The following is a 26,939-nucleotide window of genomic DNA, read 5'->3' as shown; positions in this document are numbered from 1 at the left end:
AAAAACTAAGAGGGAGTCATGGACAGTTTCTTTCCATTTTAATAGATTTCAGTGGCAAGAATGGTGGGAATTTTGTTGTACAACGTGGAAATAGGATGGGAGTGCAATGGTATCAATTTTACCATCGACAAGGTTTGGAATTTTTAAGATTGGCTTTAAAAAATAACCAGTTAACATGCTTTTCTTGTCCTTTTTTCCTCTTTTCTGTCACAAGGGGTTTGTAAACAAGCTGGATGAATTTATTCAATGGTTAAACGAAGCCATGGAAACCACTGAGAATTGGACACCTCCCAAAGCAGAGACGGATGGCCTTAAACTGTACCTGGAGACGCACTTGGTAGGCAAGATTATGCTGCTCTTGCTGTTAGTTAGGGAAGGATTTTAATGTGCTACTTGTTTGTTTATGGAGAATATCAGTTTTACTTATCAGAAGTCATTATATGCTAATAAACCAAGTTTTAATGGGGTAAATTGCAGAAGCTGAAAATTTACAGGCATTTCAAGTAATGCTATGAAATCTAAATCCTCCATATTTCAAGCTATTTTTTCAAAGCTTTTTCCATAAAGGTAAGTAATTATTTAAAAATATAACTTAGAAAATTTTACTAGACCTTTGCTCTCTAAAGTGACAATTGAAGGTTTTCCTCTTCTTAAAAAGAAAAAATGAAAGAGGTAATTTTGATGACCATTCTAAGTTTTCTAGAATTCTTGTAAAATTAATGAACCTCTCATTATCAAGAGAGTCTACTTTATCTGTTCTACATTGGGTTATTTTAATAAAATATTTAAAACGATGATCTCCATCATTTTTGCTGCTATGTGGGTTTTTCAGCATATAATTAATACAACTGTCATTACACTGGTCCCTGTGCACAGGGAAATCCATGGAGAGGAAGTAGAAAACACTTGGATGAATATGCTTCTGAATATGTTAGAAGCAAGAATTATAGACTGGGGGACATTTGATGAACCTCATGAGGTTTTTACTGAATGCTTCAAATGGCCGATATCAATTATGAAGGGGTGGAAACCAAGTAGTCGAGTGTGATAAAGCATGAAGAAAAAGCACGTTGTCATAGGAAATGAAAATTCAAGCTTTAAGGATCTCATCTTTATTCCTTTCACTGATAGCATAAAATCGACAAAGGCAATGAACACGAATCCTTGGGTACCCAACTGTGGGGCTGATTTTCTGCCCCTCTTACATACTCAGAATTTGGATTGAGTAAACAGTGTGTGGGAGTCCTGCATGTATGTTAGTTCACAGGGTTCCAGAACGGTTCCCTGCGATATTAAATGAGAGAAGGAGAGAGAGGGAGAAGAGAGAAGGAGAGAAGAGGGGGAAGACAGAGAGGATGTTTTAGTTTTTTGCTGCTTGTGTTTTGCAGTGTATTTTATATCATTGCAAGAAAAACAGCCTCAAAATCCTATTGCTGCATGCAGATGGTCTTGTGAAAGATAAAAAAAAAATCACAAAACTGGTAGAGGATGCTTCTGTTTTTAGAGACCTGTGTTGATGGTGTGTAAAAACGCCAGTGACCCTAACCACCTCTCTTGTATGTGGGTTTTTAAATACTGCCCTTAGCATTCAATTCCCTGTTGAGTAGAGCCTTGATTTTTTTTTTTTTTTTAAGAGGGCATTTCATAATAGCAAGATAAAGATATTCAATGCTTTATAAAGTAAATTGTATTAATTAGAATGTCAACTTTTCACTGGCATTGTTCTGACAGAAATTCTAATCTGTGTTTAAACAGGAGTATATGAACTTTATTTCACATTAAGTGTGCTGTCTTAATTTCTCTTGATTTAATATTTTATGGAAAACACACATTTTGTTTTTGAGGTCCCAGAGGGCATGGGGACACAAAGGGCACTTTAACACTAGACTATTTATTGAAATGAAAGCCAGGCTAGGAGAATATGAACGAAGGTCTCTCCTCTCTTTGGGAGTTGAGTGACACAACCTCTTTGTAACCAACGTGCACTCCTGGTCTCAAATCCGTACTACACAATTCTTTACTTAGCATCCCTGTGTTGGCCTCTGTCTCATTCTAGCCCAACACTATCCATTAGAACTTTCTGTGATGATGGAATATTCTATATTGCACATCCAATGTGCAATAACTAACCACAGCTATCTACTGAGCACTTGAAATGTGGCTAGAGCAACTGAGGAAATGAATTTTCTAACTGTAATTAACTTATGTTTGCATTTAAATTGCCACATGTGGCTTGTGATGACTGTATTCTAGTCCTGTAAATTGTGGAACTCTTTACAGACGTAATGAATGGCAAGTATCCAGTACCTGCCTCATAATGGCATTCTCGGCCAGAATGTGAAAATCATTATCCCCTTTGCTGTGGATCTCTACCTCAGATCCACAACAAACAGCCCTTCTTAAAATGTTTATCTCTTAAAGAATAACCTTGTTCCCGCCTAATGGTCAACACTTTCTTGAATGAATTTTCTCCACCATCATGTCTATATTAGTTGGGATAGAGATAACATGGGAACATCCTTACCTCTGCTTTGTGAATAGTGAGGGACTGTAATCTCCAGATTTGTTCACTGTTGTTAACTCACAATCTCAGGGGCTGAAATTATGAATAATACTGTTTAACAGTTACTGAAGACCTACTGTGTGTGGATTGCCATTGAATGATACTTAAAGACAATTATTGAGTCACTGTTTTACTTCATGCTGTGTCTGCTAGTCTAGATACAGCCTGTTGTTTAAACATCTTTCAAACAAACTCTGAGTTACTGCCTATCTGAGCACAATGTCTCTCTACATATCTCCTGAGCAATATTGTCATTTATATTTTTTATTTTATTTCCTTACTGTGGTGCTGAGTTAATACTAAGTTATTCTTCTCCAAAGAAGGCAAAAAATATCTATCTTTCCATAAAGAAAGTATACAACTAAGTCTAGAGATTTATATTTCTTAGTTCACACTGCATAAGTCATTACTGCTCCTTAATGAGTGGGCAAGAGGTATTTATTTGCAAGATTATCTAGTATGTAGACTTAGGTACATGAGTTTCATTAAACATCTCTATCGAGTCTATATTTTAAACGTTAAACCAACAGATGTACAAGCCTCTGAGTCTGGTGTCTCCCCTGAGTTAATAATGTGTTAGAATAGGTGGCACCCTGCAATATTTATTATAAACAAAAGCAAATAAACAATAGCAAAATTTGTACATTTATATTTTGATACTTAATTCAATTCTTTTCCATAACAGTAACCAAGGGTTTTCACCAACACAAATCAATTAAACCTTCACAATACCTTTATGAGAGATATGAAGGAGCTTTATTCTAACTGTAAGAAATACTGTGAAATTGCGATGATACATCAATGATTTTCCATGATAATTAATCATCTGCTTGCAACCTGGCTGCTCCTTCAAAAATACAATTCCTATCTCTTTAGAAAATGACATTTGCAGGAAAATGTTTGAATTTTGCAAGTATTGAGCATATTGAACATTGCTCTTTGAAAACCACTTTTAAAATAGCATTGTATACATATGTTCTTGAATGGATTCCCTTCTTCTTCACCTCTGTCCACTTTTTTAACAGCTTCATTGAGGTATAATTGGCATACTAAATTGTATATACTTAACGTAAACAATTTCGCAAGTTTTGACAAATGTACACACCCATGAAACCGTCACCACAGTCAAGGTGGTGAACATATCCATCACCTCCAAAAGCCTCTTCATGACCCTTTGTAATTGCTCCCTCCCTTCCCTCTCAGCCTTTCCTTCATCCCTAAGTAATCAAGGGTCTACTTTCCATCACTGTTAGATTGTACTTTCTAGAATTTTGCATAAATGGAATCAAACAACATGTTCTCTTTCTCTCTCTATTTTTTTCTTCTTTGATCTGGTTTCTTTCACCCAGCATACTTATTTTGATGTTGTATGTTCCAATTGTTCATTCATTTTTATTGCTGAATAGTATTCCATTGCATAGTTATAGCACAATTTGATTACCCATTCAACTGATGGTGGACACTAAGGTTGTTTCCCTCACCACCATTTTTATTGGCTAAAGAAGCAAAAGTCACCAAAAATTACATGTAAGTAGAAGCATCATAAAAAAAGCATCATAACTATTTAGATTTTTTTCCTTTGAAAGAATTTATATTACCTTCAGAGTTAGACTGCTGAAGAGTAAGCAGCAGAGCATGACAGCAACTTCTCCCTCAAGAGATTACATTTCATGTCCGTTTGCTTCCGAAAAGATAACTGTCATCTCCCAAATAGTTTTTATCCATGCCTAATTCACAAAATGGTACCACATCATATGCAATCAATTGCAGGAAAACAAAGCAGAAGTTTTTTTTTAAATCTGTAGCCAATCAGAGTATCTAGTAGGAGAAAGCAAAGTCAAACTGACACCAGACATCTGTGCAATAATTAGGAAAAAGAGCCAAGCATAAAGGCCTGGCTTAAACTTGGGAGATAAATTTGCATAGGTAGCACCATGTCATGTTGGGCAAACATTAACCAACCACATAGAAAGAGCCTTGGAAAAACAACATTCTTAATTCAATTTGATAAATGAGAAAACATGGGGGAAATGGTGATGATGAGTTCACTTGCCTGCCTGCAAGTGCCAGGCAGTTGTTTATGTGTTAGGAATACATGATGAATGAGTTTCGCTTCTTTCTTCTAGGGATTTGCAATCTAAGGGAAATGACCATAGAATAAATGTAGTCATCTTTGGACCCATAAATGATGAATGTAATATAATTTTGAGCAGTAAACTTCTTGTAGGATAAGCAAAGTACTGTTTGGAGCACAGAACAAAGTTTTATTGGTTCTTCCTCAGAGTAGGGAAGGCTCAGAGAGGTAATTTGATGTAGACCTCACAGGCCATATATGATTTGTTGGATAAAGAGGGGAGGAGAGGAGATGGGAGGAAATTTTATGGGCAAGTAAGGGAGGTGGGGTGAGCCATCTGGTGTGGCTGAGGCTAAGTTGTGTCCTCCAGGTTAGGGCTGCGTGGTAAAAGAGATTGAACGTCCTTTTAATGGATTGAACTTTTCTCTGAGGGCAAAGGGGACTCATTGAAGGTTTGATTTTATTTTAAAACAGGAGAGTGACAAGAATCAACTGTAAATTCCATGGGGGGAGGGTCAGCTTGCCATATATTAACTGGATAAGTCCATGGCTTAAATGAGAGAATAACAATGGGCATAATGGAAAATGGATTGGAGTATAACAATCTGCCCTTGAAGGGTCTGAAATTTTTTCCTCATTCCTTATTGTGTCATTACTCTAAGTACTTATAAAAAACAGACTGAATTAAACTAATAATATGACTGGCTAACAAAAGCTCAGTACAGATGTCTTCCTGCCATCTATATTTAGGTATTTATATCTTTTTTTTTAAATAGCTTTCATTTGTATCGTAAGAAAAACAATATACTTCTCACAAAGTTTTTAGTCATACCAGAAAATTTCCCAAAATACATTCAGCTGTGTTTCTTTTGCTTGCCCTTCTGTGTCTACCTGTGTTCCATTTCTCATTGCTTGAAGTGAAGAGATGACAGGCTCTCCGTTTTCCCACTTTCCGGTGCCCACCTCTCCCTGCCTACCCTCCTCTGCTGAGAGGACAGGCAGCTCTGGCCCAAGAAAGCTGAGCTTCACAACATGAGCAGCTACCACATGCCTGTACTCTTCAGTTAACAACAGACACTCGATCGCGCTTCAAAAGCCTGAGCTGTCTCAATTTGGCTGCCACCTCCCCTCAGCCTTGCTGAGTAGGGCTGGTGGCCTCATAGGAGCTTTGAAGTTCCATTTGCTTGTCACCCTTGATTCCTGTCAGTTTAAGGTGAGTAGCTGAGAGTTTATCAGGGAGAAGCATTACTTCTGTTTGAGGGATTTGAGATACTCGACTCCCAGCCTTGAGTTACTTACTTTGGTAGCTTGTGGATGGAAAGATCTGCTGGAAATTTATAGCACTTAGGCATTTTGAGGTTGATGCCTAAGGAGAGGAGGCTCATCTTGGACATGTGAAAGTCCTGGACCACATTCTTTTGCTCATATAACTTATTCTGTGCATCTAGGAGACAAATAGTATTGTCTTCCCTTTTCAGTTAAAAAGGATCCCTGAACTGTTCCAAGCACCTGGGAACATACTTTTTGCCTGACTCAATTTTGAGACTCTTGTTCCCATCATTTTAAAAATTGCTGTCGGAGATTGGTTCAAGGTGGCGGAGTAGAAGGATGTGCACTAACTCCCTCTTGCGAGAGCACCGGAATCACAACTAACAGCTGAACAATCATCAACAGGAAGACACTGGAACTCACCAAAAAAGATACCCCACATCCAAAGACAAAGGAGAAGCCACAATGAGACGGTAGGAGGGGCGCAATCACAATAAAATAAAATCCCATAACTGCTGGGTGAATGACTCACAAACTTGAGAACACTTATGCCACAGAAGTCCACCCACTGGAGTGAAGGTTCTGAGCCCCACATCAGGCTTCCCAACCTGGGGGTCCGGCAACAGGAGGAAGAATTCCTAGAGAATCAGACTTTGAAGGATAGTGGGATTTGATTACAGGACTTCTACAGGACTGGGGGAAACAGAGACTCCACTCTTGGAGGGCATACACCAAGTAGTGTGTGCATTGGGACCCAGGGGAAGGAGCAGTGACCCGAGGGGAGACTGAACCAGCCCTACCTGCTAGTGTTGGAGGGTCTCCTGTAGAGGCGGGGAGTGGCTGTGGCTCACTGTGAGGACAAGGGTACTGGCAACGGAAGTTCTGGGAAGTACTCTTTGGCATGAGCCCTCCCAGAGTCTGCCATTAGCCCCACCAAAGAGTTGAGTAGCCTCCAGCATTGGGTTGCCTCAAGCCAAACAACTAACATGGAGGGAACCCAACCCGACCCATCAGCAGAGAAGCAGATTAAAATTTTACTGAGCTCTGCCCACCAGAGCAACACCCAGCTCTACCCACCACCAGTCCCTTCCATCAGGAAACTTGCACAAGCCTCTTAGACAGATAGCCTCATCCACAAGAGGGCAGACAGCAGAAGCAAGAACTACAATCCTGCAACCTGTGAAACAAAAACCACATTCACAGAAGGATAGACAAGATGAAAAGGCAGAGGGCTGTGTACCAGATGAAGGAACAAGATAAAACCCCAGAAAAACAACTAAATGAAGTGGAGATAGGAAACCTTCCAGAAAAAGAATTCAGAATAATGATGATGAAAATGATCCAGGACCTTGGAAAAAGAATAGAGGCAAAGATCGAGAGGATGCAAGAAATGTTTAATACAGACCTAGAAGAATTAAAAAAGAAACACTAGAAGAATTAAAGAACCAACAAACAGAGATGGACAGTACATTAACTGAAATGAAAAATACAGTAGAAGGACTTAATAGCAGAATAACTGAGGCAGAAGAACGGATAAGTGACCTGGAAGACAGAATGGTGGAATTCACTGCCGCAGAACAGAATAAAGAAAAAAGAATGAAAAGAAATGAAGACAGCCTAAGAGACTTCTGGGGCAACAATAAATGCAACAACATTCGCATGATAGGGGTCCCAGAAGAAGAGAGAGAGAAAGGACCCAAGAAAATATTTGAAGAGATTATAGTTGAAAACTTCCCAAACAAGGGAAGGGAAATAGCCACCCAAGTCCAGGAAGCACAAAGAGTCCCAGGCAGGATAAATCCAAGGAGAAACATACCGAGACACATAGTAATCAAATTGACAAAAATTAAAGACAAAGAAAAATTAATGAAAGCAACAAGGGTAAAACGACGAATAACATACAAAGGAACTCCCATAAGGTTAACAGCTGATTTCTCAGCAGAAACTCTACAAGCCAGAAGAGATAGGCATGATATATTTGAAGTGAAGAAAGGGAAGAACCTGCAACCAAGATTACTGTACCCGGCAAGGATCTCATTGAGATTCGACGGAGAAATCAAAAGTTTTACAGACAAGCAAAAGCTAAGAGATTTCAGCAACACCAAACCAACTCTACAACAAATGCTAAAGGAACTTCTCTAAGTGGGAAACACAAAAAAAGAAAAGGACCTACAAAAACAAACCCAAAACAAGTAAGAAAATGGTAATAGGAACATACATATTGATAATTACCTTAAACATGAATGGATTAAATGCTCCAACCAAAAGACACAGGCTCGCTGAATGGATACAAAAACAAGACCCATATATATGCTGTCTACAAGGGACCCACTTCAGACCTAGGGACACATACAGACTGAAAGTGAGGGGATGAAAAAAGTTATTCCATGCAAATGGAAATCAAGGGAAAGCTGGAGTAGCATTACTTATATCAGATAAAACAGACTTTAAAATAAAGAATGTTACAAGAGACAAGGAAGGACACTACATAATGATCAAGGGATAAATCTAAGAAGAAGATATAACAATTATATATGCACCCAACATAGGAATACCTCAATACATAAGGCAACTGCTAACAGCTATAAAAGAGGAAATCGACAGTAACACAATAACAGTGGAGGACTTTAACAGCTCACTTACACCAATGGACAGATCATCCAGACAGAAAATTAATAAGGAAGCACAAGCTTTAAATGACACATTAAACAAGATGGACTTTATTGATATTTATAGGACATTCCATCTAAAAACAGAAGATTAATCTTTCTTCTCAAGTGCAAACAGAACATTCTCCAGGATAGATCACATCTTGGGTCACAAATCAAGCCCTAGTAAATTTAAGAAAGTTGAAATCATATCAAGCATCTTTTCTGACCACAACACTATGAGATTAGAAATCAATTACAGGAAAAAAAACGTAAAAAACACAAACACATGGAGGCTAAACAATATGTTATTACATAACCAAGAGATTGCTGAAGAAATCAAAGAGGAAATAAAAAAATGTCTAGAGACAAATGACAAAACATGACAATCCAAAACTTATGGGAAGCAGCAAAAGCAGTTCTAAGTGGGAAGTTTATAGCAATACAAGCCTACCTCAAGAAACAAGAAAAATCTCAAATAAACAATCTAACCTTACACCTAAAGGAACTAGAGAAAGAAGAACAAACTAAAGCAAAGTTAGTAGAAGGAAAGAAATCATAAAGATCAGAGCAGAAATAAATGAAATAGAAACAAAGAAAACAGTAGCAAAGATCAATAAAACAAAAAGCTGGTTCTTTGAGAAGATAAACAAAATTGATAAACCATTAGCCAGAGTCATCAAGAAAAAGAGGGAGAGGACTCAAATCAATAAAATTAGGAATGAAAAAGGAGACGTTACAACAGACACAGCAGAAATACAAAACATCCTAAGAGACTACTACAAGCAACTCTATGCCAATAAAATGGACAACCTGGAAGAAATAGACAAATTGTTAGAAAGGGGGAACCTTCTAAGACTGAACCAGGAAGAAATAGAAAATATGAACAGACCAACCACAAGTAATGAAATGGAAACTGTGATTAAAAATGTTCCAACAAACAAAAGTCCAGGACCAGATGGCTTCACAGGTGAATTCTATCAAACATTTAGAGAAGAGCTAACACCCATCCTTCTCAAACTCTTGCAAAAAATGGTAGAGGAAGGAACACTCCCAAACTTATTCTATGAGGCCACCATCACCCTGATACCAAAACCAGACAAAGATACTACAAAAAAAGAAAATTAAAGACCAATATCACTGATGAATATAGATACAAAAATCCTCAACAAAATAGTAGCAAACAGAATCCAATAACACATTAAAAGAATCATACACCATGATCAAGTGGGATTTATCCTAGGGATGCAAGGATTCTTCAATATACACAGTTCACTTAATGTGATAAACCATATTAACAATTTGATCATCTCAATAGATGCAGAAAGACCTTTTGACAAAATTCAACACCATTTATGATTAAAACTCTCCAGAAAGTGGGCATACAGAGAACCTCCCTCAACATAATAAAGGCCATATATGACAAACTCACAGCAAACATCATTCTCAATGGTGAAAAACTGAAACCATTTCCTCTAAGATCAGGAATAAGACAAGGATGTCTACTCTCACCACTGTTATGCAACATAGTTTTGGAAGTCCTAGCCACAGCAATCAGAGAAGAAAAAGAAATAAAATATACAAATTGGAAAAGAAGAAGTAAAACTGCCACTGTTTGCAGATGACATGATACTATACATAGAGAATCCTAAAGATGCTACCAGAAAACTACTAGAGCTAATCAATGAATTTGGTGAACTAGCAGGATACAAAATTAATGCACAGAAATCTCTTGCATTCCTATACACTAATGATGAAAAATCTGAAAGAGAAATTAAGGAAACACTGCCATTTACTGTTGCAACAAAAAGAATAAAATACCTAGGAATAAACCTACTTAAGGAGACAAAAGACCTGTATGCAGAAAACTATAAGACACTGGTGAAAGAAATTAAAGATGATAGAAACAGATGGAGAGGTATACCATGTTCTTGGATTGGAAGAATCAATATTGTGAAAATGACTATATTACCCAAAGCAGTCTACAGATTCAATGTAATCCCTATCAAATTACCAATGGCATTTTTCACAGAACTAGAACAAAAAATCTTAAAATTTGTATGGAGACACAAAAGACCCTGAATAGCCAAAGCTGTCTTTAGGGAAAAAAACGGAGTTGGAGGAATCAGACTCCCTGACTTCAGACTATACTACAAAGCTACAGTAATCAAGACAATATGGTACTGGTACAAAAACAGAAATATAGATCAATGGAACAGGATAGAAAGTCCAGATATAAACCCACACACCTATGGTCACCTAATCTATGACAAAGGAGACAAGGATATACAATGGAGAAAAGACAGTCTCCTCAATAAGTGGTGCTGGGAAACCTGGACAGCTACATGTAAAAGAATGAAATTCGAACACTCCCTAACACCATACACAAAAGTAAACTCAAAATGGATTCAAGACCTAAATGTAAGACTGGACACTATAAAACACTTAGGGGAAAACACAGTAAGAACACTCTTTGACATAAATCACAGCAAGATCTTTTTCAGTCCACCTCCTAGAGTAATGGGAATAAAAACAAAAATAAACCAATGAGACCTAATGAAACTTAAAAGCTTTTGCAAAGCAAAGGAAACTACAAACAAGACAAAAAGACAACCCTCAGAATGGGAGAAAATATTTGCAAATGTATCAACCGACAAAGGTTTAATCTCCAAAATATATAAACAGCTCATGCAGCTCAATATTAAAAAAACAAACAACCCAATGGAAAAATGGGCAGAAGACATAAGTAGACATTTCTTCAAAGAAGACATACAGGTAGCCAAGAAGCACATGAAAACGGGCTCAACATCACTTATTATTAGAGAAATGCTAATCAAAACTACAGTGAGGTATCAGCTCACACCAGTTAGGATGGGCATCATCAGAAAATCTACAAACAACAAATGCTGGAGAGAGTATGCAGTAAAGGGAACCTTCTTGCACTGTGGGTGGGAATGTAAATTGATACAACCACCATGGAGAACAGTGTGGAGGTTCCTTAAAAAACTAAAAATAGATTTACCTTATGACCCAGCAATCCCACTCCTGGGCATATACCCTGAGAAAACCATAATTCAAAAAGACACATTCACCCCAATATTCATTGCAGCACTATTTATAGTAGCCAGGTCATGGAAGCAACCTAAATGCCCATTGACAGACAAATGGATAAAGAAGATGTGGTTCATACATACAATTGAATATTACGTAGCCATAAAAAGGAACGAAATTGGGTCATTTGTAGAGACGTGGATAGATCTAGGGACTGTCGTACAGAGTGAAGTAAGTCAGAACGAGAAATACAAATATCGTATATTAATGCACATATGTGGAGCCTAGAAAAATGGTACAGATGAACCAGTTTGCAGGGCAGAAATAGAGACACTGATGTAGAGGACAAACGTATGGACACCAAGGGGGGAAAGTGGCGGTGGTGTGATGAATTGGGAGATTGGGATTGACATGTATACACTAATATGCATAAAATGGATAACTAATAAGAACCTGCTGTATAAAAAAAAAATTAAATAAAATAATTTTAAAAAGATAAAAATTGCTGTCACCCAGACATTTTCCCGATTTATTACTTTATTCTTTTTCTTTAGAATGTGATGACTGTTTTAAAGTAGAATGACAGAGAAATACTGGATTTATTGAGCACTTGCTATTTAGGGTGGTGGCATGCTAAGCACTGAAGAGACAGTTTGCAGACTGCCTTGTACTATAGGGTTTATGCACGATCGAAGGACACCATGTATGGACAAGAGCCAGTGTGTGACCTAACTCACTTGAGCCAGGATGCTGTCACCCACTATCTGTCTCCCTGTATAGACCCATGCGCAGATCTTACTTATCTACTGTGTTACATGGAATTTGGGAATCTTGAAGCAATTCACCTGGCACAAATGATATTAAGATAAAAGTTTCAGGCCTGAAACAGATCTTTACTCTAGCCAGAAAAATGCCTGTCGTATCTACTGAAGGTTGTTGTGAAGATCGCATAAACCTGTTGTAAGTGAGGATGCTTTGTTCATTTTGAGGGAGTTGTGCATACCCCTCGGAGACCCTGAGAACAGGTGGTGTGAGAATCTCAGGTGTTCCTAGAGAGGTTGAATCTCTCCCCACCTACCCTGCCCTAATGATTCACCTGTGACTGTCACCTCCTTGAGGGACTGCTTGTGTCTTTTTGGTGTCGCTCTGACACCCTGCCCTGCACATGCATAATAAGTACTAAACAAATCTGTTAAATGAGCACTTGTAAAAACAGTGTTACAACCATTACAGCAGCAAATTATAGCTAATATTATAAATCATCAAACAATAACTGAGAATGTCTGCAAGGTAAATTATTTCCTTACAGTTTCCAAATCAAAATGGACTCTGGTCACAGAGCTTTCTGGGTATTGTCTGGTATATTTGTGACAAGAAAAACACCTATAGAGGGAAAAAATAGGATAGTTTCTTCTGCTTTCAGGGTGTAATTCATCCCCTTTGGCAAAAAACACAAGGAAAATAAAATGTTAACTCAGATACTAGAAAGGTTAAAATTCCACAGGTTAACATTACTATTTCAAAAGATGAAGACTGTATGACTACACAGGATGTTAATGACTTGACATTACGAAATTTATTAAATTTATTTTTAAAGCAATTTGGTTCCCCCTCTCAAATGCATGAAGCATCTGGGAGTTGGAATAGATCTTCCCCAGGCTGCCAAACAAATTTTTAATGAAACTGGAGTCCTTCAGGGATTGTCCTAAATCCACATAATATTCTTAGGTCTTGGTGTTTGCACTGGGACCTGTATATTAACAGATGTACGTGTGAATAATATACTTATATCCATCCATCACCTTGGTGACTCCACATCTGTAGGGGCTGCTGCACATCAGTTATTCCACCGCAGGAGGTAGAGAGATATTTGGGCCAGCATTGACCTCTTTTTCAATTAGGGCCTCAGAGCAGTGTGTTCTGGAAGTGACATGGTCCCTTTAGACAGAACCTCTGCAAATCCATTTGGCCTAATGTGGTCATGCTAGGAAGTCAATGTGATTACCTGTGCCAGGTGTGGAGGTAGCATGCAGAAAAGCAAATGAAAATTTGGTCACTAAGAGGCACCATCAACATTCAGGATCTCTCCCATCTATCTAATCCTTGAATAAGATATTAGCAAGTCTATCAAAAAAAGAATGCCAGCCTTAGTAAAATATATTTACCTTCCACAAAAAAATGCAACTGCTTGTTTGAAAGAAATTGTGATTTGGTTGAGGAGCTAAATTCACTTTCGAATGCTTGGAAATGTTTTTATTATCTGCGGTTTCAGGAAAAAAAAATGTTTCCTCAGGAAGAACAAGGGTTTTTGTCTTTACATCTTAGTGCCTTTTTTAAAAAAAGGAAAACAATGTTTTTATAATGCTTATCTTTTTGTTCATGAACTTGGAACATCTTTCTCAAGAGTACATAGTGCTTTCAATTTTTTAAAGCTTCTGATATTATACGTGGTGGTGTGTTGCATATTGTCGTAACCAATAAATCAATGACAAATGTAGCCACTTCATTTTGTTGGGGAGATATATAATTGTGGTGGTGGCTGACCATTTATTTAATTATGTGGTAAGTACCATATGATGAGAGGGTAAAGTTAAATTGATGATTTGGGCTATCTCAGCCAGGGTACAGTTTACATGGCAATTACACCGGGATCATCTAAGTGTAATTGGCAAGTAATTTTGTAAGCGAAGGAACATGACAGCTCATTTACATGGCGTTCAATGAGTAAAATTTGGGGACATTTATCAACCACCTCCAAGTGAAGAGTGATTGCACCAATATAGCCCAAAATACTATAGGCAGCATTTTGAAAGCTTCGTGGAAGGTTTTTGGTACGAATCTTCATTCATTTGCTCCTTGAACATTTATTAGGTGTGTGCTGTGTGCCAGGCACTGTCCTAGGCATTGAAGATACAAGCACAAATGAAAAGTGAAGTTCTACTTTCAACTCATGGGTGGGAAGCAGACCCATCATCAGTAGTTATACAACAGTGTAGTAAGTAGAGGTTCGAGCTCTGCAGTCACTGTGGATGCTGAGGAGGGGAAACCAGGAGGCTGGAAGATGGTCCGGGAAAACTTGCTAGCAAGGGTGACACCTGGGATGAATTTTAAAGGATGAGCAGGGCCGAGCCAGGGGAGGGGAAAAAGGACTTTTCAGGCAGAGGTGCAAGCGAGAGCAGAATCTTAGAGGACCAAGATGACTGATGGGAGCTGGTGCATTTCAAGGCAGACCTGGGACCCAAGAGGCAGCCTTGAGTGGGATCCCAGAGACTCTGTAGGTCATGCCGGAGGCTGGACCTTATCCTGCAACCTGGGGAAGACATCGGAGGCATTTAACAAGAGTTGTTTTGTACACAGAACATTCTGTGTAATAAAATGTTTTTATTGAGCTATTACAATATGCCAGGCTCTGTTCTACAGGTATCAAGGCATTTCATCCTCACAGCAACCCCATGAGATAGGCACTGACGTATCCCCCTTTTTACCTTTGAAGAAACTGAGTACAAAGAGATTGCCCCGAGCTACACAGGGGGTGATGGAGGAGCCAGGATTTGAACCCAGACTTGCCCAGCTCCAGAGCCCATGCTTGTCCCCAGCACCCACACCATGTCATTAGTCCCCTTGATATAATCAACTGCAGCCTCCTGTTTTTAAGATACGCATTCCCCACCTCCTGTCCCCGCTGCTAGACTGTGAGCTCTATGAGGCCAGGAACTATATTTATCTTGCTCACAGCCGCATCCCTCAAGCTTAGGATGATTGCCTGCACCTTCATAGGCATGCCACAAATAAAGAAAAAAATGTAGTTTTGAGGGGGTCATGACTGGAGGCTGTTGAAGTCAGCCTGGCAAGGGATGATGATGAGGGCCTGAATCTAAGGCAGTGTTAGTCGATACAGAGAGGTGAGGATAGAGAAATAAATTGTCAGGGCTTGGTGATTGACTGGACGTGTGGATTTTGTTGGCATATCCTCACAGTGTTTCTGATCTCCAACTCCTACGCTGGAGAGATGACTTGGCAAAAGAATCCGAAGCTGAGGGAAGCTTGTGCTCCTATTCACAGAGCTCTCAAATTCCTGAGAAGAAACGTTGCGGACTCAGGATGAGAAGTTAGAAGAAACTTCCCTGGAGATAGTTAAAAATAGAATGAACACATCTGCCTGGGATGTGGAGGGACAGAGCTGCCCTAGGGTAGATGGATAGTTAGACGGCCTTTGGGATTTTTCCCGCTTTGAAAATTTTCTGCTTTAGAATAAAAATTCTCCTGAGCCACCTGTGCTTAACTGTGTGGCTTAAAGATAAAATCGAAGTGTCCAAGAAATGGAAAATATTGAGTCCAAATGCCTGGATTGTAGGTAAAGAAACAGAAGCCCAGAAGGGTTAGATGACTTGTCCAAGGGCACACAAAAGGAAGACTCAGATCACTGGTCTCTCAGTCCCCTGCTCTCTGGACTCTCAGAGAGCAGCATCTGTGTTTGGGTGGCCCCCTGTGCTGGGTGGTGGCCCCAAAGCAAAGAGAACCTGGTATCTGTACTTGAGGAGTTCAGAGAGCCTCAACAGTAAGTGCCACAAAGTACCACTTGCTACACAGAACATTTGGAAAATAGAGAAAATGAATTTAAAAAGTCTATAATGATTTTTCTTTAGCCCCACTCATTGCCAAGCACTGCTTCAATGCTTTACAACCATTGTCTCTAATTCTTACAACTTGGAAGTTAGATAGTATTACTTGTCATTTTGTGTTTCAGAAAGCTAAAGCCCTGAGAATTCATTCCATAAGACCAGGCTATGTTAACTCTAAGTCCTACCCTGCACAAGTGGTGTTAACATTTTGTTGCATTTCCCTATAGTCTTTTTCTACACACTGGGACTATCCATTTACACAGTTACAGTTTAATCATGGATACAATTTGAACTTTCATTTTTTGGCTTGTAATGTGTTCTACCTATTTTTCATGTGATTTCATAGTCTTCATTTTAATGGCTGTATAATGTCTTATCAAGTTTTTCGGAGGTTCTTAAACAAAAATATTTACTCATGAAAATCTTTCCATTTTTGGCACATGTGGCATTTGGAAGGTATATTTTCTATTTTGAGGACCATCTGACCATCCTCTATGGATGGCATTGGGCAGAGCAGGAGAGAAACTGCCAGGCTGTGCACAGCGGATCATGACTTTCTTCCCCACCAAGAGCCCCTCTGGGAATGCAGGATGGTTCTGGGCACAGCTCAGATGGAGCCCGGGTGGAGACGGCCTAAGGCAGATAGCAGGTGACTTTTCAAGCCTCTGCTTTTCTGACTGAACACACGTTCCTCCTCCTGCCCTTGTGAAAAAGCAAGTTTTCATTTTCTTAGGGTAGTAAAAATCTTTTGTGTGAAGAAAATGTGTCATCAAGTGTCTTATTCATCAGCATATATAGCATCTCTTTAAAATGACAGTGGGAGTAAAAGTTCATCAGTTCAATATGTCTTTCACATTTGGAGACTCCTGACTAATAAACCTCTGGTATTTATCATCAGAACAGCCAAAGAACTAAAATCTGACACATGCTGTTCTCACGCACTGAGAAAAACTTAAAAAGACAGAAGATTTTCTCCATTTTTCCTTCTTCCATTCATTTAGAAGAAAAAACATACCTTTTTTTAATTTAAAAAAAATATGAGCATACAGAAACATCTGGCCTCCATTACCATAGCAGCCTCCTAAACGGCCTCCTTGTCTGCCCGTCTAAAGTCAACTCTGTATAAAAGCCAGAAAGATGTTTCTAGAACACAGAACTGTACTGGTCACCCTCCCGTGTTGTTGACCTCTTCTTCCATGACTCTTATGGCTCTTGGAGTAAAATGCCATGTGTAGCTGCAGCTCCCACATCCCCTGCTTCCACCTTGTCCCAGCCATACCAAGCTGCTTCTGGCTCCTCTATTCCTGCTGCAGTAAAGCGTGTCTCCAGCCCCACGTGCAAATCAATCCTTTCTTCCCAAGCTCCGTGCCAGCCTCTGCAGAACCTGGTTCCCAGCTTGAGCTCCCACAGCACCTATCTAGCACTATCACACTCATACGGAATATAGCCTACAATCTTATTTTTACTTGGCCTGCATGATACTTTAATTAAAAAAAGTTAAATCTCATTGGGCATGCATATCACTGTTCAGTTTAAGGCCCTGCCACTCTCTGTTATACATCAAACCCCAATTACATATTTATTCTGTGCTGGGTCATATAAGGCTACTTGCTTTTGATCTGTTTTACCCAACAGACTATAAGTGGTGTGTGCTGGAATTGGGTATTGTTAATTTTTGTGTCTATAGGCCTGGCAGAGACTGCTCAATAAATACCTGTTGTATTAATTTATGCTTTTTTTAAAAGCATATATTATGTCGGGAGAGATGCAGTAACTCTTTTTGGCCTCTCTGTTCACAAACATTATAAAATTCATGGACCTCAGTGGACCTGGCAGACACTAACAGTATTCCATGGGGATGGCAGAAAGTCTATGTTCATGATGTGATTCTGCTAAAACCTAGACATTTTGGATCTTTAAACTTCTGAATATGATTATGGTCTTTCCCACTATTTCCTGTACCAGGAGATTCATATCAATTCTTATGATCCCTCATGAGTAGCTATCTTCATGTTTGTCATAGTTTTGTGCATCAAGGTGTACATTTCCTTGGTTTCATTTCATATCCACATGATCTCCATACTTCCATCAAACTGGGATCTTCAGAAATTTGAATGGAATAGGATAAGATGTAGATTTTTATCTACTTAGTAAGGTGTGATCATGATTAAAGTACAATCAGTGTGCTTACCTGAATTTGGATCCTGACAAGGAGTAATGTACCCATATCTATAGATGCTGGTGAGGCTAGGAATACCCATTGGTCAACCTGTGAAGTATCATCTTTTTGATAATCTAGTCCTTTGTCTCAGCCACTGTATTTTTCATTTCCTTAGTTATTCTCATCTAGATGTTCAGTTTCATGCTGCTGTAAAGACACGAAAAAGATGGGGTGTCTCACAGGTCCCAGGTTACTCATATTTATGGAATTTCACATAATCGTCAATGATGTAGGTCTGTGGTACCTGTCTATGGCCATGTTGTTGCCGTAAATTAAATCTGCAGAGAATGCCCTGCATTTTCAGGGAGTGCTATGGATGTTGCAAAGGGACTATATACCATAAGGCATTGCTGAGGAAACATGTTAGTAGCACAAGAATGGAGATGTGTCCAGGTATCAAGTTCAAAAAAAAAGAAAAGAAAAGAAAAAACTCTTTCGCCTAAGCTTCCTTCCTTAGGGAAGAAGTGGCGGCAGAATGGGGAGAGTTTATTACAGAATCCTTTAGCAGCCAGAAATTTCATTGACAATGTTGTTAATGTGCCTGCTTGCCTGCCTTCTCAGAGGCCCATTGTGAATTCCTTACTTGATATTATTAATGGTTAATGGATACATCTGAAAATTAAGCAATATTGTACCATTTGGGTAATAGTTATATTAAATGGTTCTTTCCTATAGCATAAAGCTTATCTTTTTTTAATAATGAATACTTCATCTTTTCCAATGTCCTAATCAAATGCTTCCACATTATCTTGAGGCAGAACCAGATCCAGCTGCATCTATTCTATGCTATTGGCTTCAATTATGTCAAATTGTCCAACCTACCCACAGGTCCTAAGGTTCTCTTTTGCTGAGACATAGGCCTGATGCACGTCTTTGGAAGCTCATGATTACCAACTATTCAGCACTAGTCTGTTGTAAGTAAACAGAGAATACTAGGCTAATTTTACAGTTATGAGGAAATCTCTAGAATAGATTTTTTCCTCAGTGTTGGCATTCTCGGGTTGATCTCAAGTATTTTTCTTTTCCATGTCCCTTCTCCCTGAAACACAAACATGTACCTCAATCTGCATGGCATTCCTTCAGAGTTGATGATTTCCACTGCAGTGGCAAAAAGTAAATTACAGTCGTGTTTTGGCTATAAATAATAATTATTTAATTTTTAATAGCTATTATATCGTTTGGATTGACCAGAAGCATCAGGCTTCTGATATATTGTCATACTTTATTTTATTCAACCAAATACCTGCAGCTGAAAGAGGGCAATACAAGAAATAGTGAACAACCCTTGGGGAAACCAGCAAGTCTCTTTCTGCCATATTATGCTGAAACTTTACTGTTCTTATGCTTCTAGTAAGATGAAATGATTCATCATTTTGGAGTCATTTTTTTTAGTCAAGATTCTTATCTTTATACTTCAAGTTCTGATCTGCCTGTCCCTATCTCCTTCATTTTCAGCTTATTTTGACTGTTGTGCTTTTTCTTTTGAGCTTTAAAAGACCCCTTTTTTCCACTAAGAAAAAGACTCACCAATGAACATCCAAGGTGATGGAGGATGCCCTTTGATGTGCAGGGGCCATGCCTTATACCCCTTAAATTGCTATTACCCTGTCCAGTGTACAGAATAGGCATAATACATGGTTTCTGAATGAATGAATGAGTGAAAGAATGGAAAAATTAATATCTAATTTCATAAGTTATGGTTGTTTAACCTCTTTCATCCAAATTACATTCCAACTGAGACTATCATCTCGAATTTCTGTCAAATATTCTTAATACTAAGTTCAGTGTGTAGTACATGCAGCCATTGCTCAGTGAGTGTTTAGTGAGAGCAAAGTATATTGTATACTTTGGAGCCCTATTACGGAGAAGCCGAAATGTGGAACATAGTCTTTCAAAATCCATACTTTTTCAAATTAGTCAAGTCGAGGAATGGATTTTCACCCTGAAGACTAACCATTGATTCAACAGATTGGTCACTATGATTACTCTCCATTGGACCTCCTGTGTTTGGAACACCTTATAACATTCCAGAGACGGAAAAATCTTTGGAAAACCATCTGTGTTTCTTGAAATATTTAAATGGAAACCTTCCCCTTGAGAGAGTCCTATTGATCCAGTTCAGCAGATATCCACTATTCCTGCAAACATTTATTGAACACCTCGTATGTGACATGAGTTGGAAATAAATGTCAAGCTGGCGATTCTTTCAATTGTAGTTCTTTCTTGCTTATAGTTTGGTAGGCAAGTATAGGAATAAAGCAGAATTCAGTATGATAAATTCTACAATAGAAGCAGGTATAAGGAGCAGAGGAAGCCGAGAGAGGGGAGTAATTAATTCTGTGTAAGGCATTAGGGAAGGCTTCCTGAAAGAAATGGCTCTGAGTTGCAATTCATCCATAACGGTCTTTGTCTTTTGGATGACTATCATGAGCGAAAAATGCCCCTGATGTACTCGACATATTCATTTATAACTCAATGTCATATTGTAAGGAATAAACTTAAAATTCAAACATTTGAAAACCATTGGACTCCTCACTACAGCACCTGAATCCACCTCAAAATCCTGTGGTTTGTGTGATATCTGAGAAACAGCTGAATCAAACCCCACTATATTAATGGATTTATATATGTGCACATAAGGCTAATATAATTTATGTTGCCAATTTTCTTATGGTTTCATAAATAGTGCTATCAGTAACATTTCTAAAAAGTGACGAAATGAGCTCATATGTGCTGGTAGAAATTCAGTATATTTTATAGAACACTGCTACTCTTGATATAGCCCACGGGATGTGACTTTTCATAAAAACCTAATGAATTTCTAGATTTGTCAGCTGTTTCCAAACAGATGCACTCTGCTAACCTAATGGAAACATTCTGAGCCCAGATCCCAAATATCAATAGCTTTTAGTATTGCCAATTAGTTTGTCTATTGAGTAAATTGGACTGTGTGGCTCTTGATAAAAAGTAGCAAGTCATTTTGTATGGATGTTTTAACTGCCTTGCCAGGCTTTGATGCTCGTATCTTTCCTTGCAGAGTTTTAAGTTGAATGTAGACAGTCATTGTGCTCTCAAGGAAGCTGTGGAGGAGGAAGGACTCCAACTTCTCGAGCTTATTGCATCTCACAAAGCAGGTAAATCCTCCTGAAATATTGCAAGTCTTTATGTCTCCAGACTATTAAGAATGAAGAAGCATTGCTGTAAATTACTGCATATATTCACTTCCTTATGTATTATTAATATTTACATTATCAGATTGACCTTCAAGATTTATAAATGTTTCATATACTGCACACAATGCTGTGATACTTGTAAGATGAAATACTGCCTCCAAATGGTCTGTTCATTTGGGGCTTGGTGTTCGCCTGAGTTTCAATTGAAATCACATTCCTGAAAACTTCACTGACATGCTTTTTGATGTAGGTGCTCTGGAAATAACATTAAGATAATGAAGGAGAATTGTGCCTATAGTTATAATGCATATGCATTCAGGTACTTATAGATATCATTACAGATATAAGGCAGGCAGTCTAGAGATACCTGATTATTTCCCTGCCAATTCACACACATGAACGTTTTGCATGTTCTTTGCTGGTCATTGCATTAGCAGAGTTTTGGCCTTAGACCAATTCTTACTCCAGTATTAATGTATTTATGAGGAACAGATTATAAATAAGAAATAGTTTTGTCATTTGGTTATACTTATCCTGGTAGTAAAAGACCATAAGACAGGATGAATTACAGTTTGGCACTTGTTTTGAGGTTACCACAGCTAAATAAGAAAAGAGCAGCATTAATCTGATGTGGTAACACTAAAGACTGCTGTCTTAAATCTGGCCCATTTACTATAGTTCGGGTTGAATTAACTTTACCTATTTCCATACATTTTCTGATCATTATAAAGTCTCCACACAGATACACACAGGGCCTTTTATTTGGAATGTGAAGCTGTGGTGTTAATAATTTTTATGTATCGTGATTTTTTGTTCCATATACATTTCTTTAGTCAATATATTAAATCTAAGTCGATTCCAAACCATGCATCTACGTGGTCATCCCATTTTTGTGTCCTTATGCCTTCTGTCAAGTCAGAAATCCCCAACCTCTGTTCTGAGTGGCAGGTGATGGTAATGGTTGCTTAAAATTATGTTTATTGTTAGAAATATCCATCTAATTTGCTAAATGAAAAACAATAATGGGTAAAAGTGCAGTTGAGTTCGTAACTTGTGCTTTCCCCTCCTTTTGGAGAAGGACTAAAGGACATGCTGCGGATGATAGCAAGTCAATGGAAGGAGCTACAGAGGCAAATCAAACGGCAACACAGCTGGATTCTCAGGGCTCTGGATACCATCAAAGCTGCGATTCTGGCTACTGATGTGTCTGTGGAGGGTGAGGAAGGGACGGGAAGCCCCAAGGTAAGTGGCTTGAAGTTTGTCTTATTTCCTCTTACTTCTGTCTTCTTTTGAACTAGGCACCACTGAAGTTTTCTTTCTACTCCTAAGGCTTTTCGTTTTTACTGGGTAAACTTTATATATCTCTCTCTGTATAGGTATGTATAAACAAAATGAAATGGTTAAGTTTAAAACAATAAAAAAGCCTACAACTTTCAAGTTTTCCAGGAAGGGGTCTTTTTGTGAAAAGTGGCAGAGTAGGAGGGGGAAAGTACTTTAGGGGTAGGAGAAAGGGGGACATAAAACATTTAGTAAACAAAACATAAAGCATCTTTAACATGAATAATCCGAATGGTTTTAAATTGTTTTGTTGCAACTATAAATCACTATAATCAGTGCAATCACTCAGCTCTGACATCCATTAGCCGCTTGGTTACAGCAAATTAACAAAGAAGAGAGAAAGTGATTCATTATCTCATTCCTGTTAATGACTATCAGATGCATTGCTTAATTAGGGGATGGTCATTGTAGTGAGAAGAAGGTCATATGCTTTGCTAAAAATCTTTTTGCTCTGAGTGTAAGTTCTCCACAATGGTGCATGCACCGAATACAAGTACTTTAAGAATGAATATTGACATGTTTTGGTTATCTGCTTTAGATTTACAAAATAATCCGTAAAGCGTATGCAGTTACATTTTAAATGAGGCACCTTCTGATACAGTGCACCACTGTTCTAAAGGTATCTTTGGGCTCATGATGTAGAAGATAATGGACTCATGAAGTAGAAGATAATTTTATTAATTTGATATTTTCTTGCAATCTCTCTTTTCTTTTGTATTTGTTCTTTTGTGAAAGTTGATGCAGAAAACCAGTCTCATAATAGACTAAGCATGGAAACATACTGTAACATGGGGGGAACAGATTTAAGAGTTCATGGCTTCTATTCCTGGCATGGACAAAGTAATTAAATCATCATCAAGTCACATTTATTCAGTCCCCATGTGGATTGGCATTGGGCTAAATGTATACAGAGCGAGTTAAACAAACCCTCTGCCCTCTGAGCCTCACATTCTCAAGTGCAGGCAAGGAGAAACCCAATCTGCCCTGCAGTGGTGAGGCCACGCAGCCAGTGAAAAACTTAGGTGGTTTATAGCTTTGGAATCTCGAACAACAACCTTGAACTTATTTGTTGGAAACAGAGGATGGAATGATGAGCTCAGTTCCCTTTAAAGAAGGTTCCATGGAGGAGGTCACATTTCAGAAAATACTTGAAGGAAGGAAGAGAGGTGGCTTGGCACATGCACACATATTTTAGGAAGTGACGTGATGAAAGGATCAAAGCTGGAACTAATCATAGGGAATGGAGAGTGTCTTCAGCAGACTTCTCAGGGCAGAAGTGGAGCCCTTTCGAGGAGCAGACTGCAGGAAGAAGTTGATTGGGCTAATACTTTGGCTGGGATAGGGGGCAGTGATGATGAGAAAGGACACGACTAAAAACTTTGTTGTGTTTTATTTATTTAACAAAAATAAACTGAGTGCTTACTTTTTAAAAGCTATCCTGTATTGGATGCATTCCACATGCCAGACACTGTTCTACAGTACTTCTGTGTATTCTCTCATTTAATTCTCACAACAAACTATTTAAACCTTATAAATAAGGCAGTCCTATTCTAATTTCCAATGGAAAAAATGGAGGCACAGAGAAGTTAAGTAACTGGCTTAAGGTCACACAGGTAGCAGAGCTAGGATTTGAATCTGAGCCCTTTGGCCCCCGAGCCCATTTTCAACACCACCTAGAGCACTGCCTGTTACTGGCACTGCTCAAGGTGGGGCATGGTGGTGGACAATCAGCCTCAGTACCTGTCTCACGGAGCTTGTGGTGAAGTGGGGTGACAGACTTAAATCTAACAACCATGCTTTTAGAAACCATGATGGGCTGTGAAAGAAAAGAAAAGGAAGCAACCAGAGGTTGGACTGGGAGAAGCGATTTAGATCAGGGCATCAGGGAGCGCTTCTTTGAGGAAGTGGCATTCTGTGAGCAGGCTGTGCAGCTAGAGGGGAGGTGGGGAGTGTGCAAGGGAGGCTGAGTGGCTGTGGGCACAAAGGGGAGGGTTTGGGAGTGAGCAGGGAAACGACAGCATTGATTCGCAGCCTAAAAACCTGTCCTTGGCTTTGGTGTGGAGCATGGGTGGGTGAGTGCGGTGAGTCTGGGTGAGGGTGGGGAGGCACCAAAGTGGAGCTGCAGAGATGGTGCAATCACCTGCGTTAATAGAAGACCTGTGTTGAAAACGAGTGGCTCTATTCACCAGGGCCAGTTTGAACTGGACACTTTTAAATGAGCTCATTTTGTCGGGAGATGCTGAGATGAAGTAAAGAGGATAACTGAGCCAAATGGGGAGAAAGTATTATTAAATGAGAGGCAATGTCAACATTTCTCAAAAAGAGGACCACCTTCCCCAGGCCCCGCCTCAAATGAGTCAGTCTCCTGGGAAGGGCCCCAGAATCTGCATTCCACAAGCTCCCAGAAAACCGGCTGTCATAGGCTCTAAGAAGGCCCTTTTCCTACGGTGCTATACGATCCTCACATAACGGGGATCCTCACACAATGTGAAAGAATGTCCTGTTGTTACTTACAATACCAAATAATTGGTATCAACCAAAATGTTTAAAACAGGGGCTGTTTAATTAAATTATGCTACATCTTATCCTAATGAAAGGTTACATAACCATTAAAAATAATGTTTTAGAAGAGAATTTTTAAACATTGGAAGAGACCTATAAGATGCAATTTTATATTTTAAAATGTCTTTGAATTTTCTAAGTCTCTACAATGAGTTAGAATTATTTTAACCAGAAAAATAAAGAATATATGTAAAATGCAAGAATTACAAAGTGATTTAAAAGGTAGAATATATGCCATTGATCTGAAGGGACTTGAGATGTGAATTTAGATATTAGGAGGAAAAATAGATACATCTGATTCTTAATGATTTGGGTGTCTCAGTTCTAAACAAAACAAAACAACAACAGCAACAAAAACCCTCTCTATTTGAATCATCTCCCAAGTGAAAATGTCTTTCTTGAGTCACATCAGTCTACAAAGAATAGCATAAGTAGTTTTTCTGGTTAATAGTATTACTATTCCAAAGCATTTTCATGTCACGCTATGTGCACAGTGTGGTGCATCTAAAAGCGGCTACGAGGAGAGGCTTCTGTGGGCGTCTACAGATGTAGAACCTGAGGGAGGTGTGAGAGTCTAAGACTTGGATGTGACAGAGCTGGCCACACCCCAGGCCTTTGCCTCCCAGCTAGTTCTCTCTTCCCCAGTTTGGGTTGAATTTTCTTAGGACAGATGAACTCATCCATGGTCAAGGGTGAAGGTGAAATCAACTTAAGACAAAGAAAATATATTTCTAAATTTAAGCTTAGGAAACTGAGGAGAAATCAGAATGGTCATTCCTTCTGTTTGCTTAATGTTTATGAACTGCCTTCCTTAGTCCCTTGGGCAAGCACAAGGAATAACAGGAGGGGCTCAGACTATGAAGTCAGACTGTCTGAGCTCAACTCCTGACACTTAACTAGCAATGACTTAACTTCTCTGTGCCTCAGCTCCCTCATTTGTATGACGGAGGCAATGCTAACATCCACCTCAAGGAACTGTGATGCAGATTAAGGGGTGCCTGGCATATAGTAAGTCTGAGATGAGGGTAAATGTGCAAGAATTCATACTCTAGTGGTGGAGACAACAGACAAATAATTCTAATAGAATCTGACAAATACTCTAGTAGAGGTAGGTACAAAGTTCTATGAGCACAAGGAGAAGGAAATAACTACCCCCAAGTGGGAGTATCAAGGAGAGACTTGCAGGGGGGTTGATGTTCTAAATGGAGGGTGGAGGGAAGGATTTCTGCCTGGGTGAAGTTGATGGGCACAGAGGACAGACCTGGGATCTTCTGGGCCACGATTAGGCCAGCTTGCCGCAATCTACCCAAGGCTCACGATGTGACAAAAAATGACCCTTAATGATCAGTGATGTGAGCAGTAATTCCTCGTATGTCTCTAACTGACACTATCCAAGCCGAGTGAGGTCCCTAAACAGA

General features: G+C 39.0%; 1 protein-coding gene across 3 annotated transcripts in view; it reads left to right on the top strand.

Moving 5' to 3' along the window:
- The window catches only part of AKAP6 (A-kinase anchoring protein 6), a gene marked incomplete at its 5' end in the record, with an annotated part of 374,977 nt that overhangs the window by 131,677 nt on the left and 216,361 nt on the right, over positions 1-26,939 (top strand). For 2 of the 3 annotated variants that reach the window (XM_082648924.1, XM_082648923.1), the window contains 3 exons: positions 215-337; positions 21,486-21,582; positions 22,697-22,863. In XM_082648924.1, coding sequence (XP_082505050.1) covers positions 215-337; positions 21,486-21,582; positions 22,697-22,863 — 387 coding nt within the window. The remainder of the gene's footprint in view (positions 1-214; positions 338-21,485; positions 21,583-22,696; positions 22,864-26,939) is intronic. The other variant, XM_082648925.1, reaches the window with a different exon arrangement.

This window comes from Grampus griseus (assembly GCF_964374135.1).
Source record: "Grampus griseus genome assembly, chromosome: 2".
Taxonomy (NCBI): domain Eukaryota; kingdom Metazoa; phylum Chordata; class Mammalia; order Artiodactyla; family Delphinidae; genus Grampus; species Grampus griseus.
Note: the sequence above shows the minus strand (reverse complement) of the source record. Positions and strands in the feature narration are given on the sequence as shown.